This window comes from Lycorma delicatula, chromosome 13 (assembly GCF_047948215.1).
Source record: "Lycorma delicatula isolate Av1 chromosome 13, ASM4794821v1, whole genome shotgun sequence".
Lineage (NCBI taxonomy): Eukaryota > Metazoa > Arthropoda > Insecta > Hemiptera > Fulgoridae > Lycorma > Lycorma delicatula.
In genome coordinates, this window is record NC_134467.1 from 5,696,372 (window position 1) to 5,714,173 (window position 17,802).

The window sequence follows — 17,802 nt, forward strand, 5'->3', positions numbered from 1 at the left end:
TTTTTCACTAAACCTTTGTTATTTCACCCATTTATTTTTTAGTTCACATTTTGGTTTGAAATAATGAAATTCCACAAAAACTAATTTCAGTACTTTTATTATTATTCAGTGTAATGACAAAAATTATATAATTAACTAACTGGACGTGATGTTGACTGAAATATGTGAATATACATCTGCTGTGTATGTAGCAAATGTTATTTTAACTGACAGTGGTGTTGAAGAGGCCATTTGCCGAATTAATTCTTTGATGGGCCCAGAATATATTCATCCTCTTTTAGTGAAGAAATACTCTGCCATATGGTGTGGTTTTTAACTAAGGTGTGTACCACAGAAGTGCTAATTTGTAAGAATTAAAAAAATATCATGCAGTATGAGGTGTTTTTATTTTAATTATTATAAATTTATTATCATTGTATTATTTATATCTTATAAGATATTATATTAATTATATATTATATTAATTTTAATATATAATTATATATTATAAATAATATTTTCTTTGTTTTTATATATATATATATATATACACACACACACACACACTTCATAATCTACAGGATGTCCAGACTAAAAGTATCCAGAAGTACATGTTAATAACTTTCTTCTTTTTTTTTTTTTACTAAACTTAGCAACTCGTCATGTTCTAATGTAGGCTAGTCAACTTCAGTGTATGCACTTTTTTTAGCTGGTCAGATGCCTAGACAATAATCTAACTCTTGCTAGGTGTTTGGGAGCATCTGCGGCATTATTAGACCAAACACCTTTAACATTTTTTGTGTTAAATCATTAAAATCTCAATATTTTCTTTGGTATAATTTATAATAAAACCCCAAGCAAAAACATCCAGAGAAGTGATATCTGAGAGTGACATCTTTCTATTTTAAGATACTTTAAGTTATAAGGAAAAATGTAACCATAACAGATTTTTAATGAGAGTACTAAAAGTTATTTCTAAAGAATCTTGAAACAAATTTTGCTTATAGGTCAATACCTTAAGCACATAACATAATTAGGGAAAAAATTAATTATTACATATTTCGTACGGTATCATTAATGGTTTTCGTAAATAATCAATGAAAATGATAGCTAAATTTAGTGCATCCTAACCTTAACCCACCGGGTTGGTCTAGTGGTGAACGCGTCTTCCCAAATCAGCTGATTTGGAAGCCAAGAGTGGTGGTTGGGTTTCAATTAACCACACATCTCAGGAATGGTCGAACTGAGAATGTACAAGACTCTATTTCATTTACACTCATACATATCATCCTCATTCATCCTCTAAAGTATTATCTAAACAGTAGTTACCGGAGGCTAAACAGGAAAAAGAAAGAAAGTGGCCATGCAGTTGGACTTCCTCGTCTGATCGAATATCTGGAGAAGTGTTTTCCAGGAACATAACTGCATAACTGAATGGAAGATCATCATAGAAGGGCCAAAAATCTTTATAAAACTTTTTTAAGCTCTTGCAGATTTTGATTTTTTTTTGTGTCGCTCTCTCTCTCTCTCTCTGAGAGAGAGGTTATCTCTCTCTTAGAGAGATCAGGTTCAAACCTACTAAACGTTAGTTGCTTTTTTACGGAACACAAATGGTGAGTAGATGGTTATGTTAATATTGGCAATGTTTAACATTGTCTTTGAAATTATGTTTTAAATTATATTAAAAATTACTATGTAAAGGCAATCATTATTTCAAAAAAATGTTTTTCAATGTTTATTCATTGTAATGAAATGTTTTTAAATGAAATTCTTTTCTTGAAGATGCTTTTACAGATAAGATATTGCACAGGAAGATACAACTCTGAATGAGTTACAACTCAATGAATGATACAACTCTGAATGTACTATATTGTTTGTTTTGAAGAAGCCACTGTAGTTATAATTTCAAGTCATAAGAGTTCTTGAGAAAATTGTTGAATTTTTGGTAAAGTTATTTTCATCCTAATCTGGATGAAATTATAAAGCTAATCTGTCTTAAAATCTTTTATTTTGATGTTCCTGATAAATTTTGTAATTAGTCATTCAATTAGGGTGGTTCAGTGTATAAATGTGTGAATCCTACTGTCAATGCAAATAAGATGTGAACTAATAAATAAAAAAAAAAACGTGCAGATTCAATAGCTAAGGGTGTCATTACATATTGATTCAGTTTTGTTTCTGATAAGCTAGAGTACATTTCAAAAGTTAGAAACATATCTTATTGCTATTTTATTTTAGTCCTTTTATTGCTATTACCTTGCTTACGTTACTACTTGCTTTATTATCTTGCTATTTATTGCTTACTTTATTGCTGTTATCTAGTTTTCTTGAAAGATTAGTTTTCTGAAAGATTTCATCAGAAATTACTTCTGTGGAAATATTTAATAATTTGAGATTTTACATTTTTTTAACTAGCTTATTTGGTTTTCCTTTTTTAAAAAAAAGTTAAATATTTGTTTCATTAATTTATTTTCATCCATTCCAGTCAAGTGACCATAAAATTAGTTCTTTTTCTAATTGTATAACTTTTCAAAATTTTGGTAAAATTCTTCAGATTTGCTTAATTTAGCAGTATTATTTTGAGTTTTGGCCGTAAAGTTACAATTATTAGATTTCCCTAAGAAATTTTGTAAGATGAAAGCCACTTTGATTTTTTGTGTTCTGGCTTTTATTTTTTTCAAAAAATGTTCAGCATAATTATTTTGCTTTAAATTTTTAACTCTTGATTGATTCTTATTCTGAAATTTTCACTTTTTGGATTCTACTTTTATTATTGGAATCCATTATATAAAATTTGTAGCCTAATTTTGTTTGCACATTTTTCTAGTTCTTGATTTTAATTTTCTCTATCTAAAGTCTTTTACCAAAGTTATCAGATCATCAGCTAATGGTAAAACATTTACATTTAAATATTAAGATGTTAACCCCCCCCCCCCATTTTTATTAAGTATTTTTATTTTCCTATTATATTCTGCAATTAATTTTTCCAGAGCACAATCGAGTAATATTGTAAGACCATCCTCTTGTCTCATTGTAGTTTTTATTTAAAAGGTTATTTTGATGGGTTACCATACTTTAACTTCTACTGCTATAGCGCTAGACAGGGTAGTAAAAAGCAACAAGAACACATGAAATAGATTTACATTATCAAATAAAATATAATACTGCTTACTAAGAAGTTAAACATTTTTACAACTTATATTGCCAATGTCTATCTACGTTTTAACCATTACTTTAATCTGGCATTATAGTATTAGTTAACCCATTATAGCACATTAACATAACTGTAACATAATAAATAATAATTATTATAATCGCCAATCAGCTGTCACTGATCACCGATTACAAATCCTGTTAATTGGATACACAGTATAATACTGCCTATTACGCTGTACATCATCCCTACTGTAATCTTCACACAAATTCTTATTTAAGTCCAATATTCAATATTATATCAGTTGGGTTTAAGGAAACACTTGCTGTTATGATTACATTTACTATTTGATCATAAAATTTGATTTGTGACCTCAAAAAGCAGCAACAGCACATGTATTCTTCAGGTCTTAAGTGAAGCGTGTAATTAGAAAGGAACGCTGGAAGGATGTACGAGTAAAGTGTTATTAGAAGTGGATTTGCAGGTTTGTTTCTAATGTTATAGAATATATATTGTTATATTAACATAATGGAAAAATTAACATTATTTGTACCTCCCTTAAGGTGGTACACAGTTACTTTGTACTAATTATAAATTGAAGGTGGGTTCAAGGATAGGATTTTTTTAAGGCAGACAGTTTTTGAAAAACAAAGTTTTAACAGTTCATTGGTGTATCTCAATTTTTACACTGCTCAAAAACGAGTGTAATGTATTTAGAATGTGTGTATATATATATATATATATATATATATATATGTGTGTTTGTATGTTTGTTCCAATGTAGCTGCACAACAGTTGAACCAATTTAGAAGTATGACTAAGTTGGATTCCTTATTTTACTGGGAGTGTCCTAGGCTATATATATATATATATATATATATATATATATATATATATATATGTATAAAAATTATACAATATACAAAATTGTCATCCACACTATATTATAGATTATATAACAACATTATAGATATTATAGATTGACAACATTATAAGTATACAATTTAGTAAGAAGTCAATGCCACAATGCCAGACAGTGCTTCCATCTCATCAAATGCAAAATAGAAAATCCACTCTTAAGTTAAATTTAAAATAAGGTTACAGGTACTTCTTACACTACCCAGCAGGCAGTTATAGAACCTAGGTATTACCTAGGTTTATAGTTCTCCACTATCTTTCGGTAAGTAATTCCCTAATTTTTTATTGTTTTTTAGCTGCCATAATTCACACCTCTGTTATTTTTTCTTATGTTGGCAATGCAATCTATAATTGAATTTCAAATTAACTAGGACAAAGTAGATTTGGTTTAGAAGATAGAGTGGAAAAAACTTCCTTAAATTTAATAAACCATCAACCCAAGTATGTAATAAAATTCACCTGATATTTCACTTCAGTTGCATTTATATAAGCACAGTCACCATTATGGTGTATTCATGTAACTAATAAGCCGAAACTAGATGAAAAATTAAAAATTTGATATTTTATTTTAAAGCGTTATGAACTAATTTACTGACATAAGCCTAAATTATCCAGATCACTTGCATTACAGTTTGCAACTTATCAAGATTGTTATGAATATACTAGAGCAGTATCATACCCAATATAAATCAGCTGGTCATATAATAACCATATGTTTACTAGTAGCTTTAAAGTGGTTGTCAAAAAAAATTGTCTCGTTATTTTAGATCTCGTATATCTATTACATAAAGATGAAAAGGGGTTTTGTTTGTTCGGGATAAACAAAAAACCACTTGATCAAACGCAACCAGATTTTTACCCATGTTTCTTGGGCATAACTGAGAAGGTTTTTTGATGTATTTCATTTAAAAAAATCTCTGAAGAACCAACTGATCGATTGCTTTCACATTTTCAGGATACATTCGTATTACACCAGGGAAGGTTTTAAGCCACAGACCGAGGCTCTTGCTCCCTTGAACATTAATAATTGTATTATTTTTTCACCCCCAAGGAGCGTGAAGTTGTAAATTAAAGATATTCTTTACGGAAAAAAAAAGATTAATTCTTTTACTTCATTATTATGGCAAAGAAATAAGTTATGAATTTTTCTGTCAAAAGTGTGTGTACTTTAGTTACTTTAGCTATAGTTATTCTAACCCACCGGGGGTCGGTCTAGTGGTTAACTCTTCAGCTGATTTGGAAGTCGATCTTTCTAACGTTCAAATTCTAGTAAAGGCAGTTACTGTTATACGGATTTGAATACTAGACCGTGTATACCGGTGTTCTTGTGTTTCAATTAACCACAATTCTCAGGAATGGTCGACCTGAGACTGTACAAGACTACACTTTAAACCCATCATCCTGTGAAGTGTTATGGTTCCGAAGCTAAACAGAAAAAGCAAGGTTAAAAGCTACTGTTATTCTGTCTTTTTCTAGTTTCTTTTTCAGGTTTCTATATTTTTTTGTTATTTATCAGTATATAGGTCTGAATATTTGTTATTTATCAGTATTATTCTCACACTAATGAGGATAATGAACAGTGCGCATGTCCAGGGGAGCGTAGCCTTCTAGGTAGACGGGAATGGCGACCGAATTTAACTCTTTGGGTGTTCAAGGCGCCGTCCCTCTGTAACACAGGAATGGCGAGCGCTGCGGCCCTGGGAGACCCTGACTTGGGTGGAAGTTTTACCTTGGCCTTGGGGGTCCAGGTTCCGACTAGTCTTTAATAAATTACTGAATTATTTGAAAGATCTTCATATAAATTTATATGAATAAAATTAAACGTTTTTTATCCACAAATATTGCTGTTGTACAAACAGCAATTGTTAAAATCTAATTGAATTATAATAAAAAAAAAAATAAAGAACCTTAATTTTCTTCATCTTAAAATAAAATAACTTAACATTAAATGGAATAATAGTTTTTCTCGAATGATTTTTATTAATATCTCATATTGCAATATTTTATATTTATATATATTTTCATTCTTCAATTATTTTTTTAACTCTTTGCCAGTGGATTAAATATATTTTAATAATAATTTTTCCATATAAAAAGCTTAATTTGTGACTGTAGACTCGTCCTCAAAGATTCAAATATTGTATCGTTTTTATTTTTGCAAGTAGCAAAATATTAATAAAATATTGATGAACAAGTTTGTTGTTAAATAAAGAATTTTTGCTCAGAAAATGGAAACTGAGAGTTTTGTATTTCAAGATTCATAATAGCATAACAAAGACATATACCAACAATCTATAAAGAACCTCAAATGCCTTTATCAGGCATGATGGGTAAAATTGCATTTACTTGTGTAATATAAATGTTGTTATAATGATACTGCAAATTAGTAATCATGGTCTGCAATTCAATGGATATAACAAAGGTAGCCAAACATCTGAATTTATGTAGTTGTAAATTCCATTAAATTAAATAAATTATTACATGAATTTTATGCAAATCTATCATTTATTCCATTGAATGAATTATTCAATTTTTATTATTATTATTTTCTGTGAAGTAAATAACTAAGTCAAGTTACTTACTTACTAAGTAAGTAAATAAGTAAAGTAACTTACTTTTGCCTTGTCAATAAAGCACATTTTATTTTATTTTTTTCAATAGCAGTGGTCTATATAAGTTATTTGTAAATCTATGCCTATTGTGTATCACCTTACACTAAAAATAGTTAAATGAAAGAAAAAATTTATCGGCTGAGTTATCTCAAAAATCCAAACTGAAAAAATTACTATATTACAAAAATAAAAATCTCTTAATCCAGCTTTAGATAATGAAGTAAATTTCATATTGTGTGTATTTAAAATAAAATAAACGTGCTAAACGGATGACGATTGAATGGAGGAGAGTTTTAAACAATAGTGAAACTCCATACGCAACAGACTCAGAATTTAAGAACACACAGGAGGCTTCATAAATCCTACAGAGTTGGCAGCCTATATGTAAAGTGATTAAGCTGTTTACTGCTGCAGTAAAAAGAACTACAGATTTTTACAAGATGCAGTTTTTTTAAGATATAAATAACTATTACTAATTATATTTAATTTTTTCATTTGTAGATGGCTTGGTTAAAAGAAGAAGGATTTGGAGGTATCATGGTTTGGTCTGTAGTTACGGAAGACTTCAGAGGGTCTCGTGGAACAGGAAAATTCCCTTTAATGAATGCAATGGGACAAGAATTAGATGGTTACACAGTAAAATATGATGGTCCTTAGGAAACTTCTAATCCTGTTGGTGGTGTTGGTTATACAACTAAAGATCGTAAGTTCTTTACCAAAAATAAAATAATAAATTATACTGTATACATTCTGTATAACGATAACCAATTTTTAATTTGCTAGTTTAATTTACTTACTTAATGTAAGAATTATCTTATTGTTCCAAGCTGTAGTTTTAAAATTAGTTTAACTGTGGAGTAGAATAGAAATATTATTTGATAGATTTTTTTGTGAATTTTGAGTATCCAAATAACCTTTACTTTTTTTTTATCATATCATATCCATATCTCTATTCTTTACGTATTAAACAGCTACCTGAAAACAAATTTAGCCTTTCTTTATTAAGCAAAACAGTCATCCATTCCTAAAATTGTATGCCCTGTGGAATTATCTGACTGCATTATACACCATTCACCCAGATCCCCCAATGGAGGGTTAAGTGGTGGTAATCCTTTACTTGAGTGAATAGATAATATTCCTGATATTAATTGATTTGCGATGCTACTACCTCAGATTCAAGTAGCTAGCTAAAAGTATAACTTTTAATGGATTTGAACCCCCTACATATTACTGTTTTTTTTACTTTTTTCATAAGGATAAAGAATACAGAACTTTCTCAGGAATTGTCCGACTGAAATTGAACCGATGTAAGTGCCTAATTGTAATTGTGCCCTAACGTAATATAATTTTTAAGTAAATTGTATTTGAGATTTATGATAAGATGGATATTTTAAGACTTTACATACAAAAAAGTAAACAAAATAAAATATCAAATTCATCAAAATGAAGTGCCATAAATTTGTACGGTTCTTCCATTTCTGTAAATTTGTATTATTTTATTTACTGAATATTTTTCTTGTTCCTTACATCTTTCCTTATTTCATTATAACTTCTTTCACCACTATAAGTCTCATCTTCTCTATACTTTCATTTTTTCCTGATTATTATTTTACTGAATTTTACTTACTAGAATGTTGCTCAACCAAATATATAATTTTCAGTTCTTTTGTTATACTTTTTTAAATTATCTATTATTGTTTTAATTTTGTGTTAAGAACAATAAATATATCGTTCAAAAGATAATTCAATTAGTTTAAAAAAATAAAATTATAATTAAATAATAATTAAAATTATTAAACACAAATTATCATTAATCAAAAGAGATTGTTAATTATTATTATTATTATTGACATCAACAAAATGTATAAACTTGAGAAATCTATAAAAATGCTGTAGAGCTTTATCAGTATTTATTTAAAACAAATGAAAGTGAATTTTCTATTATTTGTGATAAAAAGGTACAATAAATTTGAAATTTAAGATAAAAATTACTTTCTATATTAGCTTTTTATATTCTTTACTAGCAGTAATGAATTACAGTTCTTTGAGCCACACTCAGACACGAATTGTATTTAAGTGTGGTTATTTACTTGTTTCTTTTAATTACAATTGTAGATATTATCTTAAAAGTAACTGGATGCGACACAATCTTCTCTATAAATCTCCCAAATGTAGACATACCTAAATAACATGACAGACATTCTGCTCATGACTGCATTCTACGTACCTATATAAAACACAAAAATATTCATCCTTCCAAACCGATTATTGAAATTTTCAAGACCTGTCAACACCTTTGTAAACAAATACTACAAGGCCACACAAGGGGGCCACATACCTTTTAGATAATTGCTGAGAGATGGATGGAGCAATGCAGTTCACAAACCTATCAAAGTATATCAATTTCCTTCAACGTTTCTATTCCCTGTTCTATAGTTGTTTAGCAAATATTATTATATTGTCTACCAGCCTGCTTCTTTCTCTTCATTTATTTACTTACAGAGAAAGAAAATTTCAGATCAGTTGAGTTATATCCTGACAAATATGTAGTGCATCATGAAACACTGAATAACAGGACCTAAAAAATTAAATTAGAAACTAGCATTAGAATTTAGATATGAAACTTATAAATATAAAAAAGCCTATCAATCGTGATTGATACACTATAATATTTGGTACGTAACTACAATTTACAATAATATCTATTTGTATAAATTTTTTTTTGTTTTTTTTCAACAATCAAAATTTTTTGGATCCATGGAAGCCTGGTATTGTATACGAAAAATGAGTTTAATCTATTGTTTGAAATGTTCTTTTAATCCTGTAACTTTTTAAATATTCTTCAAATGTTTTCCTACAGGTAGATCTAAAACTGCGGTTTGCTTATTTACTTTTAATTACTGAAAACTATTTTATTTTTTATATATTTTTTAAGTATTGTCAACTGATGCGGTCAGTATCTACTGGATACTATGAGAATAGAATTACACGCTCGGGAACAACCACATCAAAACCAGAGTAGTTTCATTTCTGTCTTTCAAATGTCTATCATAAAGGCACATAACCTTGTAATTTAACTTTGATGATTAATAGTTTTCAGTGGCTTTATCAGTGTTAAGAACAGTTAACATAGTAGGTGATCCTTACTTAACATCATTTTATTTTCAGAAATGTTTGAGATCACCCAGGAGTTACAGAACTCTTATGTTGAAAGCAATGTAATTACTATAGTAATCGGGCATAAAATTTAGTTTACATGTACAATTTTATAGGTTTTTCGTAATTGAAAAATCATTTTTGTTATTACTTTTCAAGAGTTGGACTGTAGTTTAAATTTTAAAAAACGTTTAGATAAAATAATTATATTTCTGCTAAATCCAAAAGCATATTTTATGATCAGTAGTAACTATGTAATTTACGTGTGAGTATTGTTATTGTAATAGGCAACTTAATGTGTGTCACAAGTCACTCGCAAAATGACATAGCTGTACTCAAAAATACCTAGTATTTCACGATGGGCTTATTAGAGATTTTCCTGTGCCTTCTTCACTTAAATGAATATACTTTTGCATTTGTTTAAAAAAAATACTGGTGATGTTCAGTACTACAAATTACATTTTCACTCTGTTCACTGTGGGGACTCTGTTCACTGTTCATTGTGTATAGTGAACATCATTATTATCAGAGAAAGTTAGTCTGACAGGTGTTATCTTTATCTCAGTTGTTGCTGTATGTGCATCATAATCATAAAAAATAATGGAAAAGATAGTGTACACCAGGAAAAATATGATATAATTTCCTTTTTTAAGCTGCAAAACCAGCAAAATCTCTAAAAATTTGAATATTTTTGTTCGGAAAACTAAGAGTATAATGAATATATTTTTTCCACAGGAAATGCAGTGTCATGTGAAGAGGAAGACGATTAAATATCATACCACCGAGATAAAGCAGATTGCACTTTGTACTATATGTGTGAAGGTGAAAGAAAACATCATACGCTATTCCCATAAAATCTTTTGTTCACTCTGAAAATGTCTGTGATTGGCCAGAAAACGTAGAAGGCTGCATGCATCATACTCAAGCAACACTACCTGCTAAGAGGAGATAAAATAATTATTATAACATTAAGTTTTCCTATTTTTTTTACAATGAGCTCATTTTCTATTTACTTTACACTGGTACAATTGTTTGTTCGGTCTACCTTTTTTGAATTTTATTTATGATTGGCCATTATTTTATATACTGTACCTAATAATTATTATCTTTAATTTATAAATACTATTAATACTTCTGTTTTAATTATGCAATTTTTTTTTAATGTTTTGTATTTTATGTCAAGTAATGTTATTTGGTTTAAAAGTTATTATGATTACTTTACTGCTTTTTTTACTGTAATTACTTTACTTATTTCTTTTTATAATATCAAATAATTGTTTCTTTATTTTTTGTTTACAAAATAATTTGTTGATTTAAAAGTGTTGATTCCTTTATTGTAATTCTTTCCCGTGTTTGTTTTTATTTGCTTAATAATTTAAAAATTATTCTTAATGTTTTTCCTTTTTTTCTAGATATTTGGTTCTGGTTTAATAATGACAATCTGTTGCTGATTACTTTACTTGTATTCCCTATTTATATAAAAATGTTTATTTTAATTACAAAGTTTTTCTGTAAATTGACAATTGATATTTTTAGTAGATCATCTGCAAAGATTCATTGCCAAAATACTAAATATTCTTGTATCGCTTTGGTATATTTAATAAATCTTTTAAATAAATTGATGGTAAATTACTGGTCATTTTTTGTTAATTTCTTTTACATATAACATTTTTATGATCATAAACTTTAAATGTGATTTATATCTTCACAATTTATTCTGATACATTTGTATATTATTTTGTATGTTATTACTAATTTTAATAATTATGGTGTCATACAGATTTTTTTTGTTGAAACTATTAATATTCCATTTCAGATAAAAAAATATATTTATATATATGTATGTATGTATACATACATACATGTAATGGTGTTTTTATATTGACATGGTTTTAACCGCTTACAATTACTTTGACATCTTTTGGTAATATTGAACAGTTATACTTGGATAATTTTTTTAAAAGTTATTATAATAAGCAGGCCGTAATGACATATAACAGCGAATATGATAAAAGTTTCTTATAATTTTCTATTGTAATATACAATATATATATATATATATATATATAATTGTAATTGTTATGTAATTGTTAAGTAATTGTTATGTTTATTTTAACTACAGATTGATATGGTGCAGGCCCCTTGGGGTGGTTGGATAGATTGATAAAACAGAACTAATTGATATGTATTAATATTTATTGATTTGTGTTACAAAATGAAATGCATTATGACAAAAGCTGTTTGTTGTGCATGGGGATTGAAAGGTATAGTTTTAACCAAAATATAACAAAATGATTGTTTTAGCTTATATTTTTGTATGGCATTTCAATATGTTAAAAACGTTAACAAAAATTAAAAAAATATATTAAAAAATTGCCATTTATACATAAATAATAAAAATGTTTGTATTAAATAAATATCATTGTATAAAATATTATTGTGAATGTAAAATATTACTATAATATTATAATTATTTATATAGGTTTTCAACAAAAAATAGGCATCCTATTTTGATGTTTCGGTTTTTGTATCTGATCTTTGCACTCAAATCATCCATCTCACAAAAGATTTTCTTTATTTTGTTCAAAACCAGTTTAAATAGGTTCGGTGATAGTTCATCACCTCGTCTCAGCCCTTTTTTGACTAGGAAAGTTTTGCCTATATTTGCTGTAATTTTAAATTTAGAGAATGTGTTTGTAAGAGTGAGTTTAATGAGGTTCAAATTTTTCTGGTCAACTCATATTCTCTCAAAATTTGAAAAAAGTCTCTGTCCACAAAATCATACGCTTTCTGAAATTTTGTAAAAGATATAAGAAAGGTTTGTTTCTGGATACGTAATATTTTAGAATCGATCAGACTTTGTATTTATTCTGAATATGATCGTCCTTTTTTAAATCCTTCTTCACACCCTTCTATATGTGATCTATTTGGGGTTCTAATCTATTCAATAACATTTTCACAGTATTTTATAAGTCACTGTCAACAATGAAATACTTCTATAGTTGTTGACATCCGTCTTGGAGGTATAAATTATAAATAATAATTAATGTAGCTTATTTATTTTTATTTATAATAAAATACTTATACAAATTGAATTGAAATCACAGGTATAAGTAGTATTCTATAATTTTATGCAATTTTAATTCACAATAATATCAGTTTTAAAGTGATTAACATATAATATCTGTACAAAAAAAATCTATTTAAAAAAAAGATGTTAAAATTTTCATAGCTTTTGTTTAATTAAATATTGTGATTTTTCCTGAATAATAAATTAAAATATAAAAAAATTTGTACTTCTGATTATTTTAATACGAATTATACCCATTTTATGTTTATTATTAAATTTAAAAATAATATTAATAAAATCTTTTCTCGAGGATATTATTATTATTTTTTTGGTTATATGAGCATCAACTGCTACAGTCATTAGCCCTCATCACACTCTGTAAAATAGGGATTAAATCACAATCAGGTTTGTCATATGTAAGGGTGGAAAGGGCCCTTACATTTTATTTAAAAACACCAAACTAAACAAGACAGAAAATTTAGACACAAACACTGAACATACTTACAGGATGCAAAGGACCCCGATATTAAAATTTAAAAAGTAAATAAAACATAAATATATGTGAAAAACAACGGCTTCACAATACCAACATTCCCTTTTTTCTCCCTTAATTTTATTTAAGCACCCCTGGAGCAACCGAAACTGCCATTAAGCAGCACATCAATTGACCCAAGATCCATGGGAGTTGACTGACTACCTCTCTGTAAATTATCCTGTAGGACTTAACCCATCGGGTTCCCCCTGTGTCAGCAGAAATTAAAATAAAAAAATTATTAAAAATATTAATTAATTTAACTTATTTCTGATACTGTTTAAAGGTATTCATAGAATTTCTGTTGTGAAATGAATTTTATTTTGCACTTGGTCGTGATGTTAAGACATTCTGAAGAATTGCCAATTGTAAACAGGTGTGTATCTAAAACGGTAGGCTTATACATTACAGATTCTAGGTGTAAAAGTGAACAGAAAGTTTCTTAAGGAAAACTGTTACATTTCCCTTCGATTTTCCTTCTCTCCGGCATTTTGCATTTATTAATAAATTTATATATGAAAATCGGATTGAGAAGTGAACAATAACTTCAGAGGATGAATGAGGATGATACACACACATTTTTAACAACATTGTCTAATAAATAAAATATTTCATTTTATTAATTATTTATTTATATTATTTTAGTATTTCACTATATTAATGTTAACGGTGACCGTGTAAATTTTTATCAAATTATGTGTTCTTAAGAAAATGCTAAGCATTTTTTTTAGAACAAAATGACACCTTAGTTTTGAAAATCGATTGACAAATAACCAACTTATGACAGAAAATGTATCACTATTTTCTGCCAGATTTCATCTCCTTCTCTATTAAGTCGGGTTCTTTATTTATTATGTGTGCTATTTATTAATTTAATTATTTTAATTTATATTAGTAGCTTCTCCCGGTGTGCCTATGGCATGCCCTCCGAAACTAGGGTGGGTTCCCTTGGCAGGCGACGTCTTGGAATGAGACTATTAGGTGTTCAAAACTGTACATCTTGTGTGAAAAATATTTTTTGAATGATGAAAATTGAAAGCAAAAATATATCAGGAAATCTTCCCGATTAAATCTGGTTTAGATTGGTCCTTAGTGAAGGCAGTTACTTTTATTTTGATTTGAATACTAGATGGTGCTGGTATTCTATGGCGGTTCAGTTTCAATTAACCACAGGAACGGTCAATTTATCTCAGGAACGGTCGACCTGAGACTGTACAAGAATATACATCATTTACATTCATACATATCATCCTCATTCATCCTCTGAAGTTATTACTTCAGAGTTTATTCCTTAAGGTGGTTCCAGAGACTAAACAGAAAAAGTGAGGGATAGGCGTCAGAATTTGAATTTTTTTTTTGAAGGGGGCTCAGAGAAAAAAAATCATAAAGGATATGTTACGAAATGATATTATATAGTATAATTTAAATTTATTAATGAACATGCAAACAAAAAACCTTGAAATTCTTTTATCGTATTTAATAAACTTCATTACTCTTCTTGTTTGTTTGATTACAGATATTGTTAATATGTATCCTCTAAAACAACTCTAATTTCCCATGACTCTTTCTCTTTAATTTTGAATTTCATTTATTTTCTCATACAACAGCACATTTCAAATCGTGTTAAAACATTCGTATTTAATTATTAAAATGACATGCTACCAGTATTAAAAAAATAATAATAACTGCTGTTTAAGAGTTACTTTTGTACATAACTGAAAAAAAATTAAATGACCACCATTTTAGTTAGAGTCACCTATTAGAATAACGTATCTCAACTCTAACCTTTCCTTTTTCCTTTAAACATTTTTGAATTGGCCCTGAAGAGGAGGGGACCTTGGGATGCGGTAGGTTTTTTAACCAAAAAATTTATTTTTTTTAGGTAAAACCATTTGCTGAATCTCATTTTAAGAGTTGAAATTTATTTCAGTGTTACTATACTTCATGAATACTGTGTATATAAATTATCCTTAATTCAGTACCATGAAAAACACGGTTTGCTTAGCGTAATTTTTTATCTTATAATCAAATCAGAATAATATATATTTATACTAAAATATAGAGACAAAATATTACAGTTTAATAGAATATTAAACTGAATGTGATGCATACAGGAGAAAATAGGATTGAAATGTCTTTTTATTTTTTATCGAATCAAATGTAGATTTAAAATAATTTATGTTTTGAATGTTATAATTATAAATAAAGATTAGGTTTACGTTACAAATAAAGATTAGGTTATGTACTTGAAATAATCGGCTGAGTTTTCTATCTTGTTTAATTGTAACTGTGTTATTTGAGGATAATAAAGATTTATTTTACTTTTTGACTGGCTTACTCTTCTAACTTTAATTATATTCTGTGATTAACATGTTTGATACGATATACATATATTAATTTTTCAAATATGTTGCTTGCAACAGGTAATTTATTAAGAAAACGAGAATTCTTAATAAATCCACATCCTTATACGTCTCATCACCCCACATCCTCTGCTAATGATTATTTTAATTATAATTATTATAAATAATTTATTGTATAATTACATGCAATCAGAGTAGCATCACAAAATGCACGATTAGAAAATAAAAATTAGAAGCGATTAAAGTCCATATTATTTATTTACGTACAATATAAAATCATGAAATTATGTTTTGTAAAATGTATGAAGATATTAAATACAAAAGATAACAGCCAAATAATTCAAAAATCAAAAGGCATTAATGAAGATTATTGTGTAGCACATGTTTATGTACAAGTTTAACAGTTACAGAAGATTCAGGGTTTTTTCAATTTTTAAATTAGTATTATTTAAAAATTCATCAACAGAGTAATATTGTTTCTGTAAGATAAGATTTTTTACTTGTATTTTAAATAAATTAGTCAGAAGATTTTTTTAATAGATGGATAATTTATTAGATATGGAATAAGAAGCATAATAAGGCCCTTTCTTGTGAGCCCAAGTATTGAGTTAAATACGTAAAGAGGAAAAAGGTTTTGCGGTCGTTTTTTGATAGAAACAATAAGGTAAACGATAAGTTACTATTCTTTTTAACAAGACTACACATTCATAAATATAAATTAAGGTTAAGTTAACATTTAAAAATTTATGTATATATTCACAGTTATATACTGGTATATAATTGTGAATATAAGGACTGCCTAAAAGCACATACCGTAAAACAAACAGAAGATGGTTTCCAAAAGAGTCGATAGACCACCATAAGGAGACAACACTTTGCATATGCCCAGAACTGAAATAATGGTTTCACCCAGGAGGTGATGCTTTTTGACAATATTCTAACCTATGATGAGATGTGGATTCACCATTATTAAGTGGAATAAAAAAAAAAAGAGCGTGGATTGGAAGAACAAGAGTTCAGCTGTTAAGAACATCATGACAGTATTTTTGATTAACATTGCTGATTGCATAATTTTTCCATCACCTAATAACAGGATTTTTGAGTCTCATACAGTAAAAGCATCTCCTTTTTGGCTATTTTATTAGATGAATAATTTGCTTGGAATGAACAAATTGATTTTGTTAGTTAAAAAAATGAAACTGTATTGTTATACTTGAAGTACCTTAGTAGAATACTGAGTTTATCATCATTATTAAACATATATAAATATTTATGTATATTCCTCTCTGAAGTGTAATGTCATTTCTTAGGGCTCCCTCAAAAACTTAAGTATTCAAAATAAAAAATGGCTATAAATATGGATTGTGTATTTAGAAAATTAAAAATTTTAACTAATACTTGTGTTTATAATTATGAAATCAGTCACTAACAGAAAAAAATCGCTTATTAAAAAAAAATAACAATTTCCAAACCAGACAAAAGAACATTTTACAGGTAAATTTTCACAATACCTCAGCTTATAAAAAAGAGTCTTACGTCTCTGTTGCCATTTTTAATGAATTGCTGAACTATTTAAACTATCTTCCCACCAATTTATTTATAAAACATAACGAAAGGTTTTTATTTTACAGAAACAATATTACACAGTTAATGAATTTTTAAACAGTCTTAAAGAATTTAAATTTTTTGTAAGCATTTAAAACAATTTTTAAATGTTCATTTCTTGCATTTGTTCAAGGTTAGAATTATTTTTTCTAATCTTCTACTCAAGTAACCCACCGGGTCGGTCTAGTGGTGAACATGTCTTCCCAAATCGGCTTATTTGGAAGTTGAGAGTTCCAGCATTCAAGTCCTAGTAAAAGCGGTTATTTTTATATAGATTTGAATACTGGATTGTGGATACTGGTATTCTTTGGCGGTTGGGTTTCAATTAACCACACAACTCAGGAGCGGTCAAACTGAGACTGTACAGGACTACACTTCATTTACACTCATACATATCATCCTCTGAAGTAATA

The 17,802-nt window shown here is 27.9% G+C and overlaps 1 protein-coding gene across 4 annotated transcripts in view; it reads left to right on the forward strand.

The window, feature by feature from the left end:
- Positions 1 to 15,750, forward strand: part of LOC142333570 (uncharacterized) — an 85,721-nt gene extending 69,971 nt beyond the window's left edge. For all 4 annotated transcript variants that reach the window (XM_075380875.1, XM_075380877.1, XM_075380874.1 and 1 more), the window contains 2 exons: positions 7,165 to 7,366; positions 10,555 to 15,750. In XM_075380875.1, coding sequence (XP_075236990.1) covers positions 7,165 to 7,320 — 156 coding nt within the window. In that variant the 3' untranslated portion in view covers positions 7,321 to 7,366; positions 10,555 to 15,750. The remainder of the gene's footprint in view (positions 1 to 7,164; positions 7,367 to 10,554) is intronic.
- The last annotated feature ends 2,052 nt before the right edge of the window (positions 15,751 to 17,802 follow it).